At 52.6% G+C, this 26,347-nt stretch overlaps 6 protein-coding genes across 6 annotated transcripts; 1 reads left to right on the top strand and 5 right to left on the bottom strand.

Moving 5' to 3' along the window:
- Positions 1–4,322: 4,322 nt before the first annotated feature.
- PG994_008134 (polyketide synthase) lies at positions 4,323–12,945 on the bottom strand (the record flags this gene model as incomplete). The annotated part of the gene is made up of 12 exons (XM_066859543.1): positions 4,323–4,778; positions 5,207–5,844; positions 5,931–6,423; positions 6,494–6,662; positions 6,742–10,540; positions 10,608–10,880; positions 10,948–11,443; positions 11,512–11,613; positions 11,677–11,896; positions 11,994–12,302; positions 12,374–12,848; positions 12,900–12,945. 12 exons carry the CDS (start codon positions 12,943–12,945, stop codon positions 4,323–4,325), a joined length of 7,476 nt encoding a protein of 2,491 aa, XP_066715030.1.
- Positions 12,946–15,106: 2,161 nt separating this feature from the next.
- PG994_008133 (uncharacterized protein) lies at positions 15,107–15,870 on the top strand (the record flags this gene model as incomplete). The annotated part of the gene is made up of 3 exons (XM_066859542.1): positions 15,107–15,326; positions 15,408–15,619; positions 15,670–15,870. 3 exons carry the CDS (start codon positions 15,107–15,109, stop codon positions 15,868–15,870), a joined length of 633 nt encoding a protein of 210 aa, XP_066715029.1.
- Positions 15,871–16,483: 613 nt separating this feature from the next.
- On the bottom strand, positions 16,484–17,654 carry PG994_008132 (NAD(P)-binding protein; the record flags this gene model as incomplete). The annotated part of the gene is made up of 2 exons (XM_066859541.1): positions 16,484–16,776; positions 16,889–17,654. The coding sequence occupies 2 exons, from the start codon at positions 17,652–17,654 to the stop codon at positions 16,484–16,486; spliced, it is 1,059 nt and encodes a 352-aa protein (XP_066715028.1).
- An 855-nt stretch (positions 17,655–18,509) lies between these two features.
- PG994_008131 (uncharacterized protein) lies at positions 18,510–20,252 on the bottom strand (the record flags this gene model as incomplete). Its single annotated transcript, XM_066859540.1, has 4 exons — positions 18,510–19,012; positions 19,062–19,454; positions 19,510–19,663; positions 19,719–20,252. 4 exons carry the CDS (start codon positions 20,250–20,252, stop codon positions 18,510–18,512), a joined length of 1,584 nt encoding a protein of 527 aa, XP_066715027.1.
- A 1,262-nt stretch (positions 20,253–21,514) lies between these two features.
- Positions 21,515–22,069, bottom strand: PG994_008130 (uncharacterized protein; the record flags this gene model as incomplete). The annotated part of the gene is made up of 1 exon (XM_066859539.1): positions 21,515–22,069. The coding sequence occupies one exon, from the start codon at positions 22,067–22,069 to the stop codon at positions 21,515–21,517; it is 555 nt and encodes a 184-aa protein (XP_066715026.1).
- Positions 22,070–25,301: 3,232 nt separating this feature from the next.
- On the bottom strand, positions 25,302–26,078 carry PG994_008129 (cutinase; the record flags this gene model as incomplete). The annotated part of the gene is made up of 2 exons (XM_066859538.1): positions 25,302–25,424; positions 25,509–26,078. The coding sequence occupies 2 exons, from the start codon at positions 26,076–26,078 to the stop codon at positions 25,302–25,304; spliced, it is 693 nt and encodes a 230-aa protein (XP_066715025.1).
- Positions 26,079–26,347: the final 269 nt, after the last annotated feature.

Here is a 26,347-nt window from a genome sequence, read left to right as displayed (position 1 = left end):
GGCATATTATTTGGTGACAAGGATACATCATGTCATCACAATATGAAGAGAGTAAGCGTGATGAAACGATGCCATTTTCCGCGGTATGAAGTCAAGTCAGCAATGAAAGAGCATTATATCTTCGGTGATGCTGAACGAATATGAAGTCTTATCGTTTTCTTTCATACCACCATCTTATATTGGATAAATCAGACTAGCTGCCATGAAGCAGCAAAAAGGTGAGCCAGGTCTGCAGCAGCTCTCACAGCAAATATGAAGGATGATGTCATGATCTCCTATCGTGTATGAAGGAAGACATGTCTGATGAATACTGTCTTTCATCTCATATTGCTTTGCTTTCAGCATGATCATGAATGATGAAGAAGGGATATGATGTTATATATAAATAAAGTTTGCAAAGCATGATCTAGGAAGGAAGGATCAAAGGAGAATCATCTCAAATGAATAAGCAGCTTAAAGAAGTGAAAGAGTGAGTTTCTGATGATTAGATGCTTCTATGCTGAACAACAGCATCAAATATCAATGATATGATCCTCTTCCACTGAACATCTCATTTAGGTAATTCACTGCAACATGACATTAAGATCGGCCATGATGAACCTTCTTTATTATGTGATAGACTATATTCAACAGCATGAAAAGCAGGATCGATTTTCTCCCAATGGTGTCAATCGCTATATCAATCTGATCAAGCACGCAGTTAGATTCTGAATACATCTCGACTCGGTCTTCGCTTGTTGGGTCGTATAAGGCATCTTCCAGCAACGTCGGTTGAGGGCTCGCTCTCTGAGTCTGACTGCAACATGAGCCAAAGGTGGATCGAAGTAACGTCTGTAAGGGACTCTCCAATGTTCTTGGATTGACACACTCGCCTTCCTGCTTTGCAGGTCTTCCTACCAATAAAGCAGCAGGTAAGCGATTTTACATGATTTGTTTATGTATATTAATAAAGCAAACTGATTTTAATGATATAACATCTGGTGTCGTATATCAATGTGATATGCATGACAACATATTGCATATATTATAATATGATGAAATATTATTCATGTAATGTTATCGTTTAAGTGATCAAAGGATGCAGAGTGAACAACCATCATGTTATGATAAAGAAGGCAAAAAGGCTAATATTTTGAATGTTCTCCACTCCTATTTCATCACATAAAGCACGTGATATGAATGGCCACACCATTCTACTCTTGATATGCTATAAAACTCAATATGATCCTTATTTATCTCTTTTGAATAGATTTTCATGTGACATCATTTGATATGTCTATGGCATGAATCGCAACGTTAAGCAGCAACATCTGATGGTTCCATCATCAATCTCTGCTCCTTCTGACATATCTCCATATTGGTTGTTAAACAAGCCTACTTCAAGCATCGTTGCCTCTACAGCAATCTGGTATGAGCTGTTCACAGCTCGTTCGATTTGCTGAACCACCACAAATGAACATTCACATGGACACTGATAAGGTGTCGCCACTAGAAACGTACCATATGTCACCAATTAATAGTGATACTGTTCAGCCCTGACAAAAAGATTTGTGCTGATATCAATACCACACATGAATCGTATCATTGGCATGAATTTATGAAGAGGCATGATGACTCGCTGGTAAAGACATGAATAAGCAATTATATCATAAATGACGACAACAGCTTATCATTTCGCCATCTGATATATATCCTGAAGTGCTTCGCACACCTTTCTTGATGGCAAATATGTGCAAGCGCGCTGCTTTGATCGTCATGGGATGCTTCGCGGTGACCGAAAGGCGTGAGGCTGAAAACGACTATAAAGCCCCACAACTGAATGAAATGCGCCTGGCGGGCTGGCTGGTCGCGCTGATTGAGCGATGATGGCTGCAAAGGTGCATCCGCAATATCGATGGTGATTCCACTGGATGGAGAAGATGATGAGCTGGCATGGCAAACCTTCCGGTCACAGCGCCATGGCAGATGTATCGATCGTTTATCGTTGAAGGCTCTATGATGATGATGGACATCTGATGTGATCATGCCCATCACATCTAGATGAATAAAGAAGCTGATTGAAGAGATGAAGGAAGAAATGACATGGTGAAGAAGATGAAAAGAACTTATAACAAAGATTTCAAAATGATGGAAAATATGAAAATGAAGCTGAATCTGAAACTGAAAAATGATAAACCTGAAGAGCAGACACATTTAATCAACTGATGCTGATGAACAACCAATAATATGTGAATCCTCACTTGAGATGCTGATATGTTCATGCTCATCACTTATTCATCATAGCTGGCCACTCTCCCTCTCAGTGCTCATCATGTGAACAAACATGGCATTTCTCATATGTCTGGCAATGGCAAGCCTCATTTGCTGGCAAAGAGGTTTGGAGGGGCAGGTAGCAAATGAAGCGCAATGCTGAACTAACAATCATGACATAGCAGCATGCACCAGCTCTAAAGACCACAAGATGGAAGAGAAGCAATGACAACTCTCCTCAGGTGAACAAAGTGTCTATCAGCAAATCTCGACACAATAATCTCCGAAGGTCGCACGCTTCATCTAAACGTATCGCCCACTAACCACAGGCCTGTTTCGCTTATTGCTCGTTGATCGGACATCGTGAGTCCCAACTTGTCTCGACATGTGGCCGCTAATTTCTCGAGCCTTATACAATATGAGTAATAATAAATCATATGTATGTGGCTATTTGTTCTTTCTCTCTTCACACCTGGCAACACTCATGATGGTCGTGATGGTGAAGAAGCACAACGCGACATTTTCAGAAGCCGCTTATGTCATTCTTCTGGCTTAGTCTTTCTCGACTCCGCATGCTCTCTATCTCTCAATGGTTAAATATATCACTTCTAAGGCATGAATGTTTATTGATTTCAGTCAGCATGGTTTCCTTTCATTTCTGATGCTTTTTTGTGAGAGCTGACCAGCATGTCACTACTGATAACGTTATATAACATCAAAGCAAAGCAGCAATCAATGCTAATCTGAACGCAATCTTCTATGGTATATATGGGGACAGTCACAAACAACACAACTCGTAAGTGACAGTTTTATTTGGTTTGACCAGTATTCTATATAACACTGAGAAGCCTCAATATGAATGAATATTGTAATGCTCTATAATGACCATATATTGATACTGGTATGCTCAAAGCTGATCATGAAACTCAATAATGTTTGATGAATCACAACATGTTATGACTTCGCGGATGATGTTGAAGTGCTCGCTTCATAGATTGCGGCTTCTGCAAGGTGACGAAAAAAGTTCAGTGTGGACGACATTGAATGCAAGCCTATATTATTGAATCGTTACTATTACAGGAGTACTAGGGCTATACATTCTTTTCACTTTCTAGACACATGAGCTTTTGCTTTTATTTTAACACTTGAGTAATGCGTTTGTGGAAACACCGTGACTTTCACATTAAAGGATACAAACTGCCAGTATCCAAGTGCTATCACAATTCAACCAAACCACACGTCCTGCTTTACATGACTAACATGTTTGTGATATGCTTTGGTCAGAATATAGCACCTCTTTGCCGCCCATATTGGACTAATAAACTCTGCAATCGCACTCCGTTTCCAATAATCTCATTGACAGAAGTAGTCATCCTAGCACTACCATTCTTGCATAGCCACGGATTATGCTGACATCCGGTACAACATCAGTTGAACACTTATCTATTGAGTATTTCTTACTAGTACCATAGACCAAAGGAATGTATTGCGTGTAATCGAGACATCCATTTGATGGCGCGACTTGGACCAGGCAAGGGCTTAGGAGATGGAGGCAAGGCAGACTGTTTGTCCCACGACAAGCCAGCTGGATCAGTAAGAGTATCATACGCGGATGATACAGGTGCTAATAAGGAGCTCATTCGAGCAACATGAACACCTCTATCGTAGTATAAGTAACCGGTCTCTTCGAGGGTCGGTGCAGATGAAAGATGCCGTACCATTCTACCGCTACATTTTCCACCATCACCCTAGAAATATCACGAAACGCTACTATCACCGCGATACAGGTGTTGCTTAGGAAGTTTCATAATACATCACTTCCAGTTGTACCCTACTATACTTAGTGTCTACTCTCGATAGGGGGATGCCATTTTCTTCAAACATCTGGGGCCCGAAAACCTCACCGAAGACCGCATCCTCGGTGGCACAGATGTCCAGTGTATACCTCGTTGTACGAAGCCACTTCTCTACACCGTCAACCGGAACTTTAACACATCCCTCTTCGAAACATCCTCCCTCTTACCCTCCAGCTCGGCCATATCCCAATTCACCGACACATAGCGCCCCGAAAGTCACTCCCGCCGCGCGCTCCGCAGCCAGACCAGCGTATCCGCCGCCAACTTGGGCGTGTCCACCAGGACCTCGTGCATGTACTCGGGCATGCCGAGCCCGAGCTCGGTGCGCACCGCGATGGCCACCAGGCCCTCCTCCCGGTGGTCGTTCGCCATGAACTCGGACAGCCGGCACACGGCGAACTTGGTCGTCTGGTACGCGGACGCGCCCGGCGTCACCATGTGGGCGCCGATGCTGCTGATGTTGAGGACCGTCCGCGTGGCCGAACGCAGCACGAGCGGCAGGAAGGAGCGCGAGGTGCGGTACAGCCCGTTGATGTTGATGTCGATGGTGTGCAGCCACTGGGCCGTGTCCGACTCGGCGATCTTGGCCCAGGGCTCGAGGTAGCCGGCATTGTTGACGAGCACGTCGACGACGCCGCCGTCGAACGTCTTCTCGACTAGCGCCGCCGCCTCCTTGCCTTACACACATGACCGGAGTATCGGGCGGGAGTGGGGCCAAAAAGTCGATGATGCCCAGCTCCACTCTTGCCCCCCACCTCCCGTCTGGCGGGCTCCGCTTCGAGGCGATAGGGGAAGTTTAGTAAAGATTGTAGTGAAGCTTCTTATGCGACTTGAAACGCAATTTCAAGGTGGACTGTTATAGAAACTAACAGGGGTAAAGGGAGGGGTCATGTACTCGGTACACAAAAGTAACCGCCATCCACCAAATTCCTTCGCCGTTATGTCATCAGAAAATGGGACCCCGCGCTGACTATTTTCGGGGCACAGAACAGCGCTTTCTCTCCTTGATGTGTAGTGTGATTGTACAAAGTCTCTCGTTCCGAAGATCAGTCTTGCCTATTCAAGAGTTTCTCGCACAAAAGCTTGGCAAGGTCGCGAACCGTGAGACTACCGGCAAGCAGCTGCTGAAACGGTACATCGACCTTGAACTCCCGGAAGATCCAGTTGCGGAACTCCGTCCCGATCATGCTATCCAGCCCGTGGCTCGCGATGGAGCTCTGCGTCATCTGCACCTGATCCTCCTCTAGCATGAGGACCCGGGCCAGCCGGCGTGCCATGAAGACGGCCACGGCGTCGATGGCCCGTTCCTCGTCGGGCGCTTGCTGGACCGTACGCGTGATACTCTCGTGCGCAGCGACGCCTGTGTTGCCGCCGCCCGGATGGTCTTCGCTTTCCGTCTGCTCCTCGATGGCCGACTTCAGCCAGTTCAGACGGGGGTCCTCTCTCAGGGGTATGTGCGCTCCCGACGTCCGGATCTGGTTTCCGAACCGGCGGGGTTGGAGGCCTACGACGAAGTGGTCTAGGTCCGGCGGGAGGAGATCCTGCGGCGTCATGCTCACTTCGAAGGCTTCTAGCATCTCCTTCTCGTAGATGCCGTACATGCCCTTGGACAGGATGGCTTGCTCGAGAGAATGCTCCTGGATGTAGCCAACGCCAAAGATGGCGGGTAAGATCAGAGACACGGCAGGGAGGCCGCGAAGACGGCGATGTCGTGCCAAAGAGTCCAAGAACGAGTTTCCTAGAGTAGGAAGATTAAGTGTTAGCTTGCTTGACCTACGTGATTTCCCAATCATTGTTGGGGTATTGTTGTGAGGGTGTGCTTACCAGCGCCATAGTTGCATTGACCTGCTGACCCAAGTATGGAGGTGACGGAGCTAGTCATGACGAAGAAGTCCAGCTCGCCCTCGTTCTTGAACAGTTCGTGGAGGTTGGCAGCGCCCTTTACTTTCGACTCGGTGACGGGGACCCACTGGTCAAAGGTCATGTTAGAAAAGACGCTATCCATGAGCACCGAGGCGGCGCTCAGGACCCCCCGTACGGGGAACGCCGGATCGATCTGGGCGACGGCGTCTTTGAGCTCGGCTAGGACGGTGACGTTGGCGCGGAGCACGGAAACATCCACGCCTCGCCCCTGTAGAGCTTCCACCGTTTCGCGTGCCACCGGCTTCGTCGTCCCGGTCCTGGATACGAAGGCGATGTGCTTGGCTCCTCTCTCCGCCATCCACAACGCGACCTGTCGGCCGATGCCCCCTAGACAGCCTACCAGGAGGTAGGTGGCGTCCGGATTGAAGGAAAGGGGCCGCGAGCCGGGTTTGAGCTAGTATCATGATACATGTCAGTCGAGGTTCGCAGAGATCCAGCTTCATAGTTGAGCGCAAATAACTTACACAGAATGAGGCGCTGTCATCGTAGACTAAGATGTTTCTGCCAGACCCCATATCAGTGCGGGCAGCATGTAGAAGTGATTGGTCAAGTTCGGTAGGACCGTGAGTAGTTGCAGCCCCCAGGAGCGATATGGACCCCGCCTGGTATAGGGCAACACATTGCTTGAGTATTCTAATCGTCGGGAAGAGGATACTTGAGTTAGTTTGTGAATCTCGATTCAGGTTTATGGTTCTAGGAAAAGACGGCTCACCTGGACACAGACTGTGGTTTCCTCTCCAACAGATCGGTCAGCCGGAACTGAAGTAAGCTTACGCTTTGTCGGGGGATGGACGGTAAGTTCGACTTCGCGGAGCCGCGAATGCCCGAAAGCACCACGACTCTGGCGAACTCTGCAAGACTCTGGGCGCAATCGTGGAAAACGGTCGTGTCTTCTTGCGGTGCCGCACAGAACACCACGTCGGCTCCCTGACCGGCGGTGGCTTCGTCGATACGTGCCGACACATTGGTGCGACGGCCCTCGATTATGTTCCTTTGCGGTACCACGCCAGTACTGAGCAGCGAATCTTGGGCCGTCTGAGAAGACGTGACGACGATGGCGTTGGCGCCGTGGATGCGGCAGATCTCGAGGGCCGCCAGCCCGACGTCGCCCATGCTGTCCACGATGACCACGTTGTCGCCGGGCTGGATATGGGCAAGCTCATCGAGGCCGAACATGGCCGTCGTGAAGGCGGAGGGTAGAGTGGTTGCTTGCGCCAGGGCGGCCCCTGACAGCTCGGTAGCCTGCACGAGGTCTTGAGATGTGCGCTGGAAAGTACCTAGCTTACCCGATGCGAAACCTATTACTCTGCATCCGGGCTCGATACCCGGTCGTACGCTGTCCCCGACCCGGGTGACCGTACCGGCAACTTGGTGGTTGAGGAAATCCATGTCGTCGGGCAGATCCATGGCATTGAGCCCGATGGCCTCAACGTGTATCTCGACCTCTCCAGGCTTCAGGGGCTCAGCTACGTCACCGCCCTCTTTATCATCCCGATAAAATTCCAGAGAACCCTGCGCACTACGGCGAGCAGACACGGAAGGGTGCTCGCTCTGCTTCAGGACGGCGGTCTCGCCGGAATCGGGCACGAACTGCTGGTGGAGCTCGCGGCAGGATACCAGGCGGCTGACATGCACCACGCCGCCCTTGACGTAGTACTCGGTCTCTCCGTTCCAGCCGTGGATCTGTTGGCGATGCGCAATATCCGAGACGAGGTCAATCACCCGGGCCTCGGTGGTGCCTTCCGCATCAAAATCGACGGTCACAAGATCGAGCGTGCCCTTCTCTTTGCGGATGGTCCGGGCGGCGCCCTCGGCCATGCCGTACTCTGGCTTATCGCCAATCAAAAGGCCGCCACAGGTCACCCATATAACGCTTTTGGCCGTCTCGCTGATTTCTATAAGCGACTGCAGCTCGCACTGGCTAAGGCTGACCAAAAAGGGACCCTCGGCATCGGGGAGTAGGATCACCTGTTCGTTTGGCCGAAGAGAGAGGGGAGCTCCGATAGACTGTGAGCGGGTGTCCCATCCACCACTTACTAGTCGCTCGGATAATTGGGAGAGCAGTGGAGTCGGGTTGTCCCGGTACAGGAGCAGCATCCGTTGCTCCGCGCCGTTGGTGATGCCGCTTGTGAGAGCCGTAGGCTCCGTAGCCGTCGTGATTACATGGCCGGATGGAAGTATCGTGTCGATTCCCGAAAATCTAGTACTTATCAAAGCAGCCTGCAGCTCGTCGTGTTTAGCAGAGGAGTCAATGGAAAGTACCACCCGGCCTTTGAGGCTAGTCATCACGCGCAGACTTTCGAGCACTGTCGGCTCAATGTTAGTCATAGAGTACCCAACAATCAAGTCGAACGCGTCCTTGTAGTCCTGGGCCTTTGAGTACTCGTGGCCCAGATCAACAGAATCCAAAGTCGTTCCCTCGTAGCTTGCCCTTGTGACTGGGTTTGTGGTGTTCTGGAAAGGGGCTGCCACCGTCAGGGGCAAGTCCGAGCGCAGAGCGAGAACCTGAACAGCTAGTGATGAATCCAGACATAGCGTTCGCGTAGTAACATCCTTGTGAAGAAACTGATCCACCAGTTTTGCCACCGGTTTCTTTCCTAGGGTGGCCTCATTCTGGGCTGCCCAGCCAAGGTAGTCTACATCAATCTTCCAGTCCGTCCTGAGATAGAGGTCTCGTTGTAGGTGGCCCTGGGGTTCTTTGGGAATCGCCGATGGGTACCGCACGTGTTGGTACCCCGCGATCTGGACGAGCAATGCCCCGTCATCCCTGAGTAGCTGGATGTCGGAAGCATAAGATCGGTTGCCAACACCAGGCGTCCAAGTTTCCAAGACGCAGCCGCCTTCCATCTGCTCGGGCGTGGGGGGAAATACGGTCACCTCTTTGAAACTGGTGGGTATAGTGCCACAGTCCAAACTGTCGAGATGGCCACGATGTATCGCCACCTGGGTAGGCTGTAGGCAAGAATCGAGCACACCTGGGTGTAGCACGTAGCGAGACTCGGACATCATGAGGCCGCAGTCCTTGCCGATGGTCATATCCGCGCGGGCGATATATGCCTTCTCATCGCTGTACAGGGCCTGGCTGTTGCAAAACGTCGGCCCCAAGTCGAAGCCCACATTCCGAAGCTTTTCCAACCAAGCGTTGGGTTCTTGCCTCACGGGGGTCGGAGGGAGATCGTATGGCTTATGGTCTTTGCCATGGCCCCTCACGTTGATACAGATCTTGCCCCGCGCCGTCTCTTTCCAAGCTCCATACGAGCAGCAAGATGTTGTAAATTGGTACCACTGGCCGACGGCACTGCCCATAGAGGCCTGGCTGCCAACCTCGATCCTCTGGAGATGGAACATGGTTTCCGTCCCCACATCGTCGTCCGGCACGACGGTCGCAGACAGTATGGTCACGTCACGTAGCGTGTAGCTCTGAATTGGAATGGCGCTCGCCTGCGCATCTGTGATCTGCGTGATTGCCTCGATTGCCAACGCGAGGTAGCCGGCCGCGGGCAGCATGACCTCTCCGCCGATCCGGTGCTGGCCCAGCCACGGCAGGTCGCGCTGGCGCAGAATATTGCGCCACACCGGCTCGAGAGGAGAGACTCCGGGGACTCGACGGCCGAGGATGTCGTGCCGTGGCTCCTTGTTTTCTCTCTGCTCCTTGCTGACCCGCGGTTCGGACCAGTACGACTTGGTATAGGTCCAATGGTACGTCGGTAGGTCCACGAGAAGGGCGCCAGAGACTTCCTCGATGACGCCTTGGCCCATGGCTCGCTCCATGCTGGTGATGGAATGTAAATTGAGAGCCGCGTCGCTGGCCCAGAGGTTGCCTGCTAGGCCGAGTAGCTGGTCGACATCATCCTGCTTGCGCTCGAGGGTCGGGAAGTAGGCTACGTCCTCCCGGCTGGCCGTGCGACATATCTGCTTGAGCGGGCCGGACAGGGCAGAATGAGGGCCTACTTCTATGAGAGTGTTGATTTCAGGTATCTCTTGCAGCATGAGCTTCATTGCTTCGTCGAACAATACCGGGTTGCGGAGGTTTTTAACCCAGTAAGCATGAGTAATACTTTCAACGTGGTCCTGGACCTGGCCAAGTTGTGACGTGGAGAACATCCGGGTCACCGGGGCTCCCCAGGAACCGGCATGGGATTCTTCGGCTTTCATAAACTCGTTGTATATGACCGCGGCCTCCTCCATATGGTGGGAATGGTAGGCCTTCCCACCTGTTTTGAGTACGCGCGCGAAAACGCCCTTGGTGTCTAAATGCGCCTTGAGGCGCTCAATTGCCTCACGGTCCCCGCTGAGGGTACAGCTGTGGGGCGAGTTGTGGCACGCGACGACGACCTTGTCCACCATCGACTGTTCAGGAAGGTATAGCTTGGCTTCAACTACGCTAACATTAACGGCCATCATGGCGCCGTCTTCTTTGATCAGCGCGGCTGCTTTGCCGCGATAATAGGCCACCGTGATGGCGTCCTCGGCTGAGATGAGGCCAGCTGCGTAGGCGGCGCCGATCTCGCCTGGAGAGGTTGAGTCAACGTTTTGCTCCTACAATCAGATGTGGGTGGGTTTTTACGGGGAACGGACCTGAAGAGTGTCCAACATGAGCCACTGGCTTCAATGCCCATCGAATCAACAGATCGACTAGAATGATTTGGACTGCTGTGCACAATGGCTGCGCGTACTCTGCTTGATCATAGAGCTCTGCATCCGTGGGACAACGCAAGACCGCTTCTAATTCCCAGTCCGGAGGCGCCGCAAGCGACTTCAAGTGTCGATCGAGCTGCTGGATCTTCTGGGATAAGGAGGGGAAGACCGCCAGCAACCTTGCTCCCATTCCAGGCCATTGCGCTCCCTGACCTGTTGAGTCACTTTGATTAGTTTTTGTAATGGACTGCTAGTTAAGTCAGGATGAAGTGGAGGCTACCTGTAAACACGAGACCGAACACTGGGGCGCTCTTCGGGGCCGAGATCCTGGTAGTGGCCTCTTTAATCTCGGATTGGGCTCGGTCTTTGTGAGCAACGACGAAGGCCCTTTTCTGAAGCTTTGTACGTCGAAGTCCCAAAGTGTACGCGAGATCCACCAGATTTGCCTCCTTGACCACGTCCGAGACATCTTGGAGGTTGTTCCGTAGAGTAGCCTCATCATGCGCCGAGAAGAGTAGCAAGTGCGGCCGACCGGCTTCGTCGTGGTCGGCATCCGTATGAAACGTTTTCGGCACTCCTTGGAGTGCTCGGAAGCTTCTGTGGCGGCGACGTCCGGGCGAATCGAACACGGATTCCTCTAGTATTACGTGGGCGTTTGTGCCCCCGTAGCCGAAAGCACTGACGCCGATGCGGTGAGGGTGAGCTGAGGCGGGTAGTGGTGTGGGCTGCGTCACGACCTTGACATTCAGATCGTGCCATGGAACTAAAATAACCATCTTTTAGGTATGCGTTGTCATGGAAATGTGGTTAGCTTGGGCTCACTCTTGGTGTTCAGTTTGGTTACCCCTGCCGTAGGAGGAATTATGCCATTATCCAGGGCCATTATAGCCTTGATAATAGTGCCCATGCTACTCGCCGCCTCGCTATGGCCAATGTTCGGTTTTACCTGTGGCTTGATCAGCAGACTGTCGACAACCCCTTTTTGTGTAGAAGTGGGTTATATACGTACACTTCCTATGAGGATGGGACTCGTTCTTGCTGCAGCCGATCCTACGGCTTGGTGAATAGCCTTGACCTCGATCGGGTCGCCGATTTGGGTACCGGTGCCATGGCATTCGATATAATCCGTCTCGTGCAGACCAAGGCCAGCGTCCCGGTGGGCTGCAACAATGACGTCCGCCTGCCCCTTGATACTTGGGTGCGTCAGAGCCTCGAGGCTTCTTCCATTGCTGTTTTGTAGTGAAGAGTCAGTATCTGGACTTATACATGTACTGAAAACATCATGGTTCTGAAGCAAAAGGAGAAGAAGCAAGAAAAACTACAAACCTTCCGTTCGCCGTGGATCGGATCACCGCCCGAATGGGATCCCCGTTTTTCAAAGCAGCAGATAGAGGTTTGAGATAGAGAGCGCCTACGCCCTCTGCCCTTCCATAGCCATCGGCCGACTCGTCAAACGTGTGGGTCTGGTTGGTGGGCGAAAGCACCCCTATCCCGGCTGTGTTCATCTGCTGGTCAATCGTGAGCATGAGGTTCGTACCACCCACGATCGCACCGTCACACTGGCCCATGGATATGGACTTGCAAGCAATATCCAGGGCCGTCATGGATGATGAACACGCCGTATTCAACATGAGACTGAATAATAATTCTGTCAGCTGTCACCCGAAATTACAACTCGGACCGCTCGGGGATACAGCTTAGGTTACCTTGGCCCAGTCAGATTGAACACATGGCTGAGTCGGCTCCCGAGGATACCCGTGTCAATCCCTGTTGCCACATAGGCATGGCGAAAGTCCGGTTCCTTGCCAATCATCTGCTGGTAGTCGGTCGTGAAGGACCCGACAAAGCAGCCCGTCCTGGTACCCGAGATACTCTCGAGGGTAGTGCCGCTGCCCTCCAAGGCCTCGTACGTCACCTCCAGCAACTTTCGCTGCTGCGGGTCCATCCACATGGCTTCGACGGGGGAGATGTTGAAGAGGCCCGGGTCGAAGGCGGCCGGGTCCTCGTCGAGAAAGTAGCCGCCCGGCACATTCAAACTGCCGGGCCGATCGTTGTTGGGGTGGAGGTACGCGTCAATGTTGAAGCGGGAGGAGGGGACCCTTGACGTGTTGGCGATCTTCTCCGACATCAAGGCTTCCCACAGGTCAGACGGGCTTCGGATGTCTCCAGGCATTCGGCATCCTGAAGGGAAGGTTAATAGTCAGACTCATCCACGTCGATAATCTTACATACCCATGCCAATGATGGCTATCAACTCCGGGCTCTTTTGTGCATCCATTCTCACCGGGTTTGCTTTGGTAGATGTCAACAACCAGATAGTAACGCTCCAGCGCCGTTGATCTTTTTGTAGTCCAAGAAGCTAGTGAACCGCTTATTCTCTTTGCAACTATGATTTAAAGAAACTGGCGGATGCTGAAGTTATGGTTAAGAGCATTTCTCTCATCATTTGTATACTTGTATGCTCATATGGCTGCTCTGAAAGTCAAGCCGCAACAACCAACGGGTAGTTGGGTGTGTGGTAGTTGAGCCTGGTACTATGCAGTTTGCCTCATGCCGTACGACCCTCTGATGGCGTGCTTTGGTTGGATGATGATATAGATGGTGATACGCCTGCTGGAAGGCCCGTACATAGGATCAAGCCGGCGGGTAAGAAACAACACCCTGCCGCGGCCTCGAAGCGCGTAAGCACTAAATGACGCTACATATGTATGTAAGCGCTTCCGGTCTCTTAGACCAAGAACTAACATGGATTGTGATGACTGTGTTTCCGACCAACCACCAACCGTCGGTAGGAAGATGCCAAACTTCACCTGAACGACTAGACTTGGTGCAAAGCTTCGTCGGCAGATGGATTCATTTCAGCTGTAACGCATCATCGCCGGCGCATAACTGCCATACGCTTGTCGACACTAGCCTAGGCGTATTGGTGAAGTTGTTGCCTACAAGTCCTGTCATAGATGCATGGGCATGACCCACTTCCGGGACAACTTCTTCTCTTGGCTGTACACGAGTGGTGCATTTGCCAAGACTCCTCCGGACAAAACCCCAGATCTAGCACCAAAAGCCATGGATTGTAATGTGCTTCGCTGCTATTGCATCTGTTAGCGCTTAGTTGGTTAGTTGAGAATCTTCTCAAAAGGCCACCTTCGCCCCGTTCCGCACCCAGCCATTAGGCCAGGTCCATCTTCGATCCGAACAGCCGCGTGGGCCCGTGGTCTATATTGGAGATCGCGGGGGCCCACCTGGTCTCGCAGGAAGTTGTGTATTGTCAAGTCCTGGAAGAGCATGCGGCCCTTTCTGAAGCCCAAATAGGGAGCGGTATTAGTTTGTGTGTATCAGTATCTGAATACACCCAGAGTCTCAAAACATTAGACTCTTGAAATACACACCCCCCTTCCCTGGGCCCCGAAAGGGTACCTACCCGAAATGCGTAGGTAATGACAGGATATGGTGGCGCGAAAGCCCCGAAAGGCGCCTTAAGTCTCTTCCATGCATTGCGCATCTACGTGTAGCTACCCCTACAGAGACGGCGGCCGAAGCAACGGAGGTGCGCAGTCTACAGCGTTTGAACACACCATAATAGCAGTATGATTTATCGACACACAAGCCGTTCCGCCATTGCTTGTTAGATAACGTAGATACAGGAAAACCCCCATTTGGTATTACAGCCCCGAATATGCAAGTCGATAGGATTGCTGCACTGTAAGCTGACGTGATACGGACCCCAACGACTCAAATATGGACAGATTGCCGCCGCGCTCATGTGTTATATAAGACATCGTACGATCGGGAGAGACCTGAGATCGGGTGTTGCTGATCAAGAATCGTAAATTTCTAGACGAGTGAGTATGTAGTAAGGGTGTGACTGCGGAGGGGTCAGGGAGCGGGGAGAAAGTGGAAGGCGGAGCGAAACGGGTGTGATTCCCGTCAACTGCTAGATTGGGGCGTCAGCATGGCGGTTGGTGTGGTTGCACAGCCCTATCACAACGCCGAGACTCGCTTCCTCCACACCCGCTTCAACGGTCCGTCATATTCCTTTTGGGAGTCCTGCATGGAAGCTGATATGAATTATATGCGTGTCAGACGTCCCACAAAGCAGTATGCACCATCAGCATGCAGCGTCCAGGACTGGTTTCGGTTGACCTATGGAATGCGTGAATTAAATTCAGCTGTTATCTCCTGCCGCTCTGGCTCATGATACGTCTAAGCAGCCACCTGGGTGTTGCTATCATATTTCTACAATTAGAAGTTTCGGCCTTGCACATCTTCCCCCCGAGCTTTTATGCCGATGACTTACACCCACCATCCATTTTCTGCGGGCGTCACCACTCAGCATCGATTTCTCTCGTTGAAGTGCCAAGAAAGCATTGTCTGATCCATCCCGTGAGGCTTCTGGTTGATGCCCATCACCTAATCGTGCTTCGTTTGGCAACTGAATCATGGCCCAGAACGTCACACCCGCCTTCCCGCCCGGCTATGCCGAGGAAACCATCGGTCCTCGCGTTGTAGCCATCGCGATCACCTTCATCATTTTGCAAATCGTCGTCGTCGCACTCCGCTTCGGGACTCGCATCGTATACAAGACGCAGTGGGGACTCGACGATTATCTCACCCCGCCGGCCCTGTTGACCTCATTGGGCATGTGTGTTTTGGCCATCGGTACGTGATAGCAGTATTATTTGAACACCCAAACAGTATTACACATCAACAATGCTAACAGGAGTCTTGCGTGATGCTTAGTCGAGGTCAATATCGCCGGCGTGGGAAAGCACCTTGCCCCGCTGTATTTCACAGACCCCCAGGCCGTGATCAACTGGGCCAAGTGTGGCATCGCCATCGAGTGCATAGGGTGCGCCGCCGTCGCCTTTCCCAAGCTGTCTATACTGGCCTCGTTCCTGCGCATCTTCACCACCAAGGCGTATCGAGTGCCGACGTATATCCTGATTCTGATTGTGAGCCTCACCGCGCTGGCGGGCATCATCACTTCGCTGGCGTCCTGTAGCCCCTTTTCCGCGCGCTGGGACCCCGACTTGTTCATCACCAACTGTATCGATGCGCCTCGGTTCTGGGCAGGGGGAGTGTGCCCAACGTCGTCACGGACGTCGTCATGATCATTCTTCCCTTGCCAGTCGTGTGGAGGCTACATATCGATTACAAGCAGAAGTTTGCTCTGACGGGGGTGTTTCTATTGGGTGGTCTGTGAGTTTGACACCACTTTCTTTTTCCTGACGTGTTCATTCTTCACGTCCCCGATTTGAAGTGCTGACATTCAAAATTCTTACAGTGGCATCGTCGCATCGGTCATCAAGCTCACCGTCACGTTTCGACTGACGGTGTTGACAGACGGAACCTGGGACTCGGCCGATATCGCCACTTGGTCCTTGATCGAATCCGGGTGCTACGTGATCGCCTCCTGCCTTCCGGTCCTTCGGCCCCTGTATGCGAGCATGCTCGGTCAGCTTACCCAGATAAGCCACCGCGCGCTTGGCAGCAAGAACTCCAAGACGGGGCACTCCCGAGCCGCCAGTGATGAGGATCATTCTGCATTTGCGAGGGTGGAGATGGATAGTTTCCATTGGCGCTCGAGCGTGTGAGTGCAGCTCGGTTCCCCCGACTGGTATTAAATTGGAGAACATCGGCCGTTCATTCTTGTACTTTCAAAAATAAGAATACATACTTAGCTACTCCCATTCGCAAAAATGATTGAAACAAATCATTCCTTTGCAGCTTAGTTGATGCGACCAAAACCAGTAGTGGTAAAATTGAGCCTCTCCACATTGCATTGCTTTACGGACGAAAGAAAACTGGTTTGACTCTCAGTCTACCTTCAACACCATTTTCCCAAACTTGTCCCCCCTTATCATTCTGTTGAACGCCGCCGGGGCAGAATCCAGACCCTGAACTATCTCTTCTTTGGTCTTGATCTTGCCTTCAGCAAGCCAAGTCAGAACATCCCGACCAAACGTGGGGCCATATTTCTCCAGGTTTTGCGGGTCCGAACATATGAACCCGTGGACCGAGAGACGCTTCAGCACAATGTTCATGAGATTTTTGACACCGTACTTGTCCTGGTCCGGGATGTTGTACTGTGATATCATGCCGCTTGCAACTATAGATCCGGTTGGTCAGCCAATGGACAACCTAGGTATGTATGCGCGTGTACGACAGCCTGTTGTCAGTGAGTAGTGATATATGGAAAAAAAAAAAAAAAAAGACCTTACTTATGGTCCCAAAATCTTTCATATGCTCCAACGCCGTCTCGAGCTGCTCGCCCCCTACATTCTCGTAATACACATCCAACCCCTCGGGCGCCAACCGCGCCAGGGCCGCGGCCACGGGTTCTGTTTTATAATCCCACGCGCCATCGAAACCGAGCTCCCGGGTCACGAATGCGACCTTCTCGGGGCCGCCCGTGCTGCCGATCACCTTCATGCCGTGCATCTTGCTGAGCTGGCCGACGAGCTGGCCGACGGCCCCCGACGCCGCCGAGACCAGCATCGTCTTGCCAGCGCGCGGCTCCTTCACGTACTCGAAGAAGCTGACGTAGGCTGCCATCCCTGGGATGCCCAGGATGCCTAGTAGGCTCTCGGGCGCCAGCGTGACGCCCGGCGGCGACGGTGGCACCACCCGGCTCGCCGCCAGAAATTCCGCGGGCACGGAAGCGTACTCGCCCGCGTTGGCGAAGCCGATGATCAGGTCGCCCGCGCTAAAGGCCGGGCTGTCCGTCTTCAGCACGGTGGAGAGGGCGGTGACGACGGCCGGGTACCCCTCCACCCACGGCTGGGAGTAGGTGCCGGGGTCGCCGGCGCGGCGCATCTGGCCGCGCTGGTACGGGTCGAGCGACAGGAAGAGGTTCTTGACCGTGACGCCGCCGGCGGGGGGCGTGGAGTCGGGGTCGAACGGGAGGTCCTCGACCACGAGGTGCTCGCCGGGTACGGGCTCGAGGGGCGCGTAGCGCTTGTAGACTAGTGTCTTGTTGCGCACCATGATTTCTGCTCTTTGTTTATCACAATTGAGCAGGTGGATGGATGGCAGGTTAGATGTTTCAAGATTACTGGAAGAAGTTGAGCCGGGCAAGGAAGATCCACCTTCTTTTCGGAGCAATTAATGTGTTCGGTGACCAACGCAAGGGGTTTTGTTATACGGATGCACTTAGGCTTCGGCCAAGGCCCCTTCTTAACGCCGCACGGGGGTGTAAGTAGTTTGGGACAAGAATGGATTATGTACTTGGCGCAGCTCACATCGTACGACGTTTGCTTGGGGTGCATTAGTGATTACACCAACCTCGGAACCGCGTAAGGGTGGTATTATTTGGGTCAGCACGGCTGGGTGCAGGTGGGGGCCGTATCTCTGTTTGTGCTCCCTCGCTACATGTACTGCACCGTAAGATCGCCACTGAATGGGTGATGGGTGTCCTACGATAGACCCGCAAGGAACAGTTCACAGGCGATGGGTTATGTTATCGGTATCCTTGCTTACTCGGTTATTTTATTTGGTACAACAGCGTTTATCGCTTCCGTCTTAAATGGGATACCGGAAATGGGCTTTGGCAGAATCCACCAATAAACACCGTACAACACAGATGGCGAGGACAAGTCCCAAGATTGAAACCCGTGAGAACCTCACCCGAGGTAAATAAGGTAACTTTGAGACAACAACTAGCTGGATCGACCTTGCCCAACCACTTCAAAGTTGACAATTCGTAATGTTTTGATACGCTAAATATAATGGACACGTAGTACCATGGCGCCGTCATCAGGTCATACACTGTCCTTCCTCGTCTTGGTTCATAACACCGTTTTACCAAATGTGCCGTCGTGGCAACTTCCCTATCGTCACCCTTTACACCGGCAGATTGTCATCTTTGCTGAGTCGTCGCACACCCACCTTCTTCCGATCCTCCGCCAACGTCTTGGCAAACTTGCTCCGGTCCCGGATGACGGGCCCCTTCCAGTAGAACACGTAGATGGGAATCACGACGATGACGCTCAGCCCCGCCAGGATGGTGCTGGCGTACTCGACCGGGTAGCCGTCGATGTTGGTGTACATGGGCGTCGCGTACATGGCCGAGATGCCGGCCAGGAAGTCGCGCGCGAAGGCGTTGCCGCCGCAGGCCGACGCCGAGTAGACGCCGTACGCCGCGATCATGTAGTCGACGGACGAAAAGTAGATGGCGTAGTTGGCGATGCCGACGAGGCGGAGAAGAGCATGGGCGCGATCCAGTGCACGCGCGGCGGGCCCAGCGACGTCCACGCGAAGCCGATGAGGCCGATGGGCTCGAGCGGCGCCAGCCACAGCAGCACCTTCAGTCGGCGCTCCGGCAGGAACCAGTCGTCGCCCTTGCGCTTCCGGATCGTGTCGTCACGCCAGAAGCAGGGGAGGTACATGAGGTACGCGATGAAGTACGCGGCGTTGATGGGGATGAACGCCCAGGCCTGCGCGAGGATGCCGAAGTCCCATTTCGTGTACACTTCGGGAAGGACTCGAGGAAGGTGAAGATGAGGGCGTCGGAGAAGCCGGACAGCAGCGATAGGGAGAGGACAATGGGCTCGCGGACGAACATTTCGAAGGGCCGGATCCAGACGATGCCCGCTTCTTTCAGCGAGATGCGTGGTGTCTTCAGTTCGTTAGGACCGTAGATGTTGGGGTCCTGGCCCGTTTTGCGTCGCCGCTTGGCCTCCCTGTCGAGGAGGATAGTCGCGCGGCTTTCGGGCATGAAGAAGAAAATTGCCTGGACGGCACCGCCGAAAATGAGCATGATCCAAAAGAACCATTGCCATTCCAGGACTGCAACAAGCGTGAGCGGTGGATGAAATGTGGTTGTGGAGGAAAGGGTACGTACATCTCTGAATGGGCCCGCCAATGACTCCGCCAATACTTGTGCCAATACAGGATGACAGCACGATGAAAGCCAACGGCCATTGTTGTTCTTCCGGCTGATACAAATCGGCAATGAGACCGAGAGTAACACTGCCTCCTGCAGTAGATAACCCGCCCTAGTCAAAAGTCAGCACAGGTGCGCAGCAGTGGGGAGACGACAGCACAACTTACGAGAGCACGGCAGACCACAATGGTGCCCCAGTTCGGAGCCAAGGCGCAGGGGATCTGCCATATGTTGATAAGAAACATAGAGAGCTGGAGGATCGGCCACCTTCCGAATTCCTCACTCCACGGCGCCCAGAGCTCGCAGCCAAAAGAGTATAGGACAAGATAAATCATCTGGCCGACTCGGATGCCCTGCTCACCAATCTGAAATGCGGCGGAAAGGGGCTTGATGGCGCTGGGAAAGACGGATGTGTTGTAGTTCATGGAGATCTGGATGCCGGCGACGGCGCTCAGGTACATCCACTTCTTCCATGTCGGCCAAGCGTACGCGAGGATCTCGGGACAATCAGTCTCTTTCAGCTCACGTCGACCTTGAGCGTCGACATGTCCATGGTCGACCTTTTCATTTCGGGCTTCCTCTGAGCCGGAGGTCGCTGGATCCTGGTCCTGGTGTCCCAACTCATCCTTCTCGATGTCAATAGGATTGCTGTTGTGCTCTGGGGTGGAATGCATCTGGGAATCAGGCCGGGGATCTGCCATGGCTGAGATGGGTTGGAAGAAGACGACGGCCAGTAGTAGTCTGTGAAGGGCGACATTGTGGTGATTTATTCTCATCTATTTCACCACCAAGCCGTGCCGATGGCGATCTGAGTCCTGCTCCACTGAGACGTTTCCACACGTTGTGAAAAATTGAACCCGCATACGGACCGAGTACCTCCAGTCTTATCCACCATCAAGGCTACCACACGGTTCGTGACTAGATAGACAATCGCTGACCAAGAGATGGCTGAATAACCGAATCATATAGGCATGCATGTAGACATGCCGTTCGCGCAAAGGAAGCCTGGATCCTAGGATGCCCTGATTCGCGTTATCGTTGCCGTGCTGGCTAGTTGTCTCCCATGTCGTCGATCTACAATATTTCGCAGCCAAGATTGAATAAGCTCCCGTCCCCGGCGCGCTATGACAAGACCAGTTCAACTAGTGTGTGCGGCTCTTGCTTGGCACACTTCTGAGTGAAATACACGGATGACGACGGTGTCAAGGAGTGCCTGAGTGCGGTAGATTTCGGATAGATCGTCGTGGGTGACGTTCGATCGTCAACCGTGACGTCAAGCTTCCTCCGAATTGCGGGGACTGGGCGGGCCGGCTTGCAAACGTTGAATAGACTATTGAGTGCTTGGCACTTGGCCCCGGGACTGACAAGTGGAGTTCTGTGGGATCCGTTAGGCCGTGGGGGTCCCGCAGGCAAAAGGTATGAAAAGGCCTTCTAGCCCGCCCTTATGGCATCTCGATTCTCAATTCGATTCTCATAATGCAGACTGATTTTCAGGGGCGGCTGACACATGTATGGCTACGTCTTTCCACCCTCCTTCGGCAATGGTATCATAACATGCGATGAAGCACACAATACCCCGCCTCCTCACCCCCTCTCTCCACCCGTTATTATCTTTTCCCCACGGCTTACAAAGATGAAAAATAAGCTGGTGATCCAGTATACAGCTGATAGCTGAAGAAACTTCCCACGGGGAATCGATGGGGACCCGCGGTTTACCCATTCGGCTAGCTTAGAGCCCCGATGAATATGTCGACCGGGCCTCAGGCTAGGCAATCGCCCATTTTCGTGCATCTCTTGATAAGAGGTGATCCTTGGACAAGTGAAGCTCTTATTCCATGAACGATATTTTATACACCACATATTTTATTAATCTAGTGGATGCCATGGTGCAAATTCCAGGTTCGCGGAACGGAAGTCAATCTAAATAAATCCTATGCATCGGGGGCTTTGTAGCGAATTGCCACTAGCCAGACATGGAGTATCGTATCGTACAGAATATGGCTTCCTGGGTCTCCAAGAGCCGAGCAATATCTTCATGCCCGTACTCCTTGGCCAAATCCACGGCGAATAGTAGTTGGCCATCGGTTTTCACTATGGAACAAGCTGGTATGGTCTTGTCTGCGCCCTTGTCAAGCAACAGCTCAACCAGATCCTTTTTACCTCCCCAAACGGTGAAATGGAGCGCGTTCTGGCCCCCTAAAACCATCCATTCACAGGAATAGTCTGACTCTGGTCGAGCATCCATGTAGAAACCATCGACAGGAGCACCTTGGTCGACGAGGAACCGAACCACTTCCAGCCTCCCTGGGCTTCCATCGATGTGAGACAGAGATGCATCAGCAACTAAGGCCCCTTTCTGGGCGAGGGCTCCGGCCTCGTCAAACAGGAACTTCAGTGTTTTAAGAGAAGCGTAGTCAGCGGCTCGTCCCATGGCAGATTTCCCGGAGGCGCTCGAGATATTGGGGTCCGCTCCTCGTGACAAGCACCACTGGACGAGCTCATGGTCATCAACTACCATGCTAGTGTAAGATCTCAGTATAAATGGACAGTAAGGGAAACGTCCCAACAGTGGAATTACCCCATAAGTGGCACACTATCATCGTTGAAGGGCTTGTTTATATCCCATCCACCTTACAAAAGAAGCTGGACAGTCCGGCGGTCTTTCGTCTCCCTCATCTTTGCCACCGCATGTACGACTGCCCCTGGCTTGACTTCCAGTCCTTTCGTTGGGATTAACTCCGCTAAATCGTGATTATCGTTCTCGCATGCTGACTGTACCGGGACCGTGTCGTCGAACCAGGCGAGCGCATTTGGCTGCAGCCCAATATCTTCACCGTTCGTGGCTGGTAACGAAAAGTCCACCACTTCTTCCCATTTTGCAAGGAAGCTTTTGATATCCGCCAATGGCGCATTTGATGTGCATAGGATGCTGAGTTCCAACGCTGCAGCATCAAAAGCCTTGGCTCGATCAGTCAGGGGCGGCGGCTCAGAGGACTTCCCCCTCCGCTGTTTGCATTACTGCCCACGATTGAGTGAACGAACTTTATCTGATGGACGTGAAGATCTTGAAAGCGAGCTTCTTCCCACTTAGGGTCTGCAGTGTGAGAGCGGAACACTGAGAGGTCCACGGCAGCTATTTGTGGCAATGGCACTCAAATGCACTCATGAAAGCATAAACCTTGCGGGAAGAAGAATTTAATTCGATACCAATCGACTCTTCTAATGCTTAACCCAGAAAAATGCGACTTGGACCATACCGGCGCCGAGGTCATCAACGACTACAAGAGTACGGTGACGAGGACGGTGTTTTCTGGTGATCACAAAACGCGGGACGATCCGCCTCGTATCAAGAGTTATCAATCCGGCGCGCCATGTAATGTTCTTTTCTTCTTACTGTGAACTCTTTATTAGCATATGCTCAGGCAGTGCTCTGAAGGGTTTAGGGGAAGTAGAATAATTGAATGCTTGTGGTCATGGCAACCGGTAGATGTGTAAAGTGATCTTAGATGAAAAAAAGATCAGTAAAAAAGCTAGGTCGCCCCGTGCGTGATTCGAACCATGCGAAAAACCCCCCTTGAATACTTCAAGCCAACCGCCAACCGGGGATTGCTTCTGGCCTCTTCTACGCAGGTGTTACGGGTGCAACCAACTAAGCCAACCGGGACAGGGACCCTACTGTCCGAGTTCAGCTATCGTTGCTGGTGGTTGCTGAAATGCTCATTTATTAGGAATTATATACCCTCTGCAGCATGGGCACATTTGTTATATAGAATTGGTAGTCACGTGCTTTTCTAAGACATAAATAGCTGGTGCCCGTGAACTCCTTCTGAGCTCATCTTCTCTTCTCCCACTCAACCATATTGTTCACAAACAACGAAGTCTCGTCTCAAGACTGTTGGACAGGTCAAAAATGAAGTTCAATAAGGGTTATAAATTGCAAACTCAAGACGATTCCAAGCGTTACTAGACCAAAATGACCACTTATTTTTGTATATGACCTGTTTTTTACCCACTAAGTCGCCTTTGCAGTTTACACTCGCAACAATTATTACGCCATTAAGGGGTACTTGAACCACACCGGCGCCACCGCCATCAAGGAGGACACAACCAGGATGGCGAGGACGTTGACGGGGGCCCCGAGCAGTATCATCGTGATGCCCCCCAACTATAAGCATAAGCTGTCAACAAATCTCATTCGTCAGTGTCGCAGGTCCTCCTGCACCCAGAGAGATGACGTATGATATATAGCCTTCGAGTTTCTGGGAGTGGCATGTGCGAGACCCTTCCGAGACACTCTGTGGTACTTGTACTCTGCATTGGGAATCTTATCGCCATATCTGATTGGCCCGTACCACATAGATATTTCGATTCGGTCCCTTCTTTGAATTATGTAAAACATGTGCTGCATAGCTAGACCGTATGTCCAACCCCAAGCGACACAAGTCCTACTGTGCAATCGACCCTCCCGCCACCCCCTGGGGAATAAAAAGCTCTAAAAGTAAACCAATAGGTCAAGAAGTTGCTTTTTTCTACTCGTTACTCTGTACCAGCAAACGTAAGAAGCGTGCCCACCATGAAAATTTGCGGCAAAGACCAGCTGGGACCTGAAGTTGGGCTTCATGAGGTCCCCGAGGTACACCGTCCCCAGTCCGATGGGCTTATGGGCAACCATAATGTGTCGGATGACTCGTCTCCCTGTCCAGCTGATACGCAGCAGGCCTCCCGAGATGCGCCGCATCGTGGACAAAGACTATGTGGTTTGCACCGGCTGTCTTCATGGATCAATACACTCCTTTTTACACTATGCACTATGCGAGCTGTGGTCAGCGGCGTTGTAGGGAGAGGTCCTAAGAATGAGTAAGTCAGGCTTCCGTTCTTTGGCGAAGATGATCACAGTGAGCAGGCAAGGACTAACATGCGGTGACCGTAGCAGCACTGCGAGTCCTGGTGCACCGAGTCTGTCATCCTCCTTAGGTACATTAAGTAATACTGCCAGTATCACCGCAAGTACTACGAGTACCACTGCCTCGACGATGACATCGACTTCAACCGGGGCGTTCACGACCACCACGTGCGGCATCCTAGCCCTAGACCTTCCGAACATCATTTGGTCTCCGACTACCTACACCGACCGGTTTGCCTGTAAGAGAGATGATAAAGGATCACGCGGGGACGGGGTCGCGGAACACGACATCCGTCGACACCTACGTCGACAAGTGCGCTGAACACAAGCACGACGAGTCTCACACATGTTGCGGCAGAGTCGTATGGAACGGAAATCTGACGAGCACTTTGACGTGGGGCGGCAATTGCTACATGAAGATGGGAATGGCGCTCATTTTCCGATGCAATGGGTGGGTGGCCGTTGCCGCAACTTTGATTTAGAGGTGTACGGAAGAATAGGGACTTTTGTTTGACAAATTGACCGGGCCGTCTAGGGCAAGCGCATGCTACCGGCTACCCTAGGGGAAGAATATAAACTAAGTCGGTGTCAAAGTTCTCTCTTCTATGATGAGTGATATACGTCTTTATTCATGTTTGTCTCATGCCTTTATATACAGAAAGAAACCCGCAAGTGCAGCGTCACTCTCATCGTTAGCAACTCAAATCTATCAGCCCTGTGCGACTTCTCGATTAGCCCCTTGCCCTTCTCGGAAGAGCCTTATTCGGTAAGTACCCTCGAGAGCAGCAGCGCCCACGCCGCTTCTAAAGCAGGGCAGTGTCACCACCAAGCCGCCGGCATTTTCACTTTAGGTGCCCAGCTGCTTCTTGGCGAAGTTGACACCAAGCTTCTGCGAGGCGGAGCTGGCAGGGTAGCTGAGATGCATCGCGTTGATACCGACGCCGTGGGTAGTATCGCAGACACCATCGCCCTGTGGTAATTTCAACACGGTTAGCGTTCAAGAGATCCTAGGTAAGGGTGAGGGGATATGGGGGGGGGGGGGGGGGGAGCTTACAAAAGCGCACACATCCAGCGTCTTGGAAACCCAATTCTCAGGGATGCTGCCGAGGAAGACGGAGAGCCCGTTGACGTTTTTGGTGGTGCTGCCGCCGTTGACGTCGACGTTGCAGGCGAGGCCGGCCTTGTGCATGGGGTCGCCGATGAGGAAGACGCCCTTGACGGCGTCGAAGTTGGCGCCGCTGAGGCGGCCCATCGCGTTGACGGTGGCGGCGGCGCCCTGCGAGTAGCCCTGCAGGATGAAGCATTCGTCCGGGTTGGACCGCAGCGTCGAGGAGACCTTGTTGACGATGTCGGCCGTGCCCGCGGCCGAGTTCTGGCTCGCGTCCGCGAGGTAGACCGTGTTGTAGACCTTGCCGCCGGGAACGTCGGCCAGCACTTGCCGGTTGATGACCATGAAGCCCGCTGATGGGCCCTGCAGCTCGCCCGTGCCGCGCGTGTTGATGATGGTGTAGGAGCTGCAGGCGGCGCCGGCCCGCTTGACGGCGGCGGCTTCGTCCACGGCGGGGGCGGCGCTGGCGGTCAGGGCCAGGCCCGAGACGAGGGAAATGAGGATGTTGGTGTGCATGATGGGCAGCGAAGGGTTGTAATTATTTATTGGAAGTGCGAGTAGATGTCGGCAGAGCGGAAGCAGTGGACAGGGGCTGGAAAAGAGTGTATAGGGCTGCTGATGTTGAGTCAAGAGACTTACTTCTGATAGAGAGAGAGACTACATGAACTAGAGGGACGATGCACATGGCTTTATATCTTGTTTCTTGAGGCCCCGGCTACCCTCGAACCCCTGGAGATGAAGCTAGGCTGATATGGAGTGTATACTCTTCACCTGGATCTACTCCC

The sequence above is a fragment of the Apiospora phragmitis genome (assembly GCF_038363925.1).
Source record: "Apiospora phragmitis strain CBS 135458 chromosome Unknown utg000007l:2111988.0-4706623.0:1.0-2598199.0, whole genome shotgun sequence".
NCBI lineage: Eukaryota > Fungi > Ascomycota > Sordariomycetes > Amphisphaeriales > Apiosporaceae > Apiospora > Apiospora phragmitis.
Note: the sequence above shows the minus strand (reverse complement) of the source record. Positions and strands in the feature narration are given on the sequence as shown.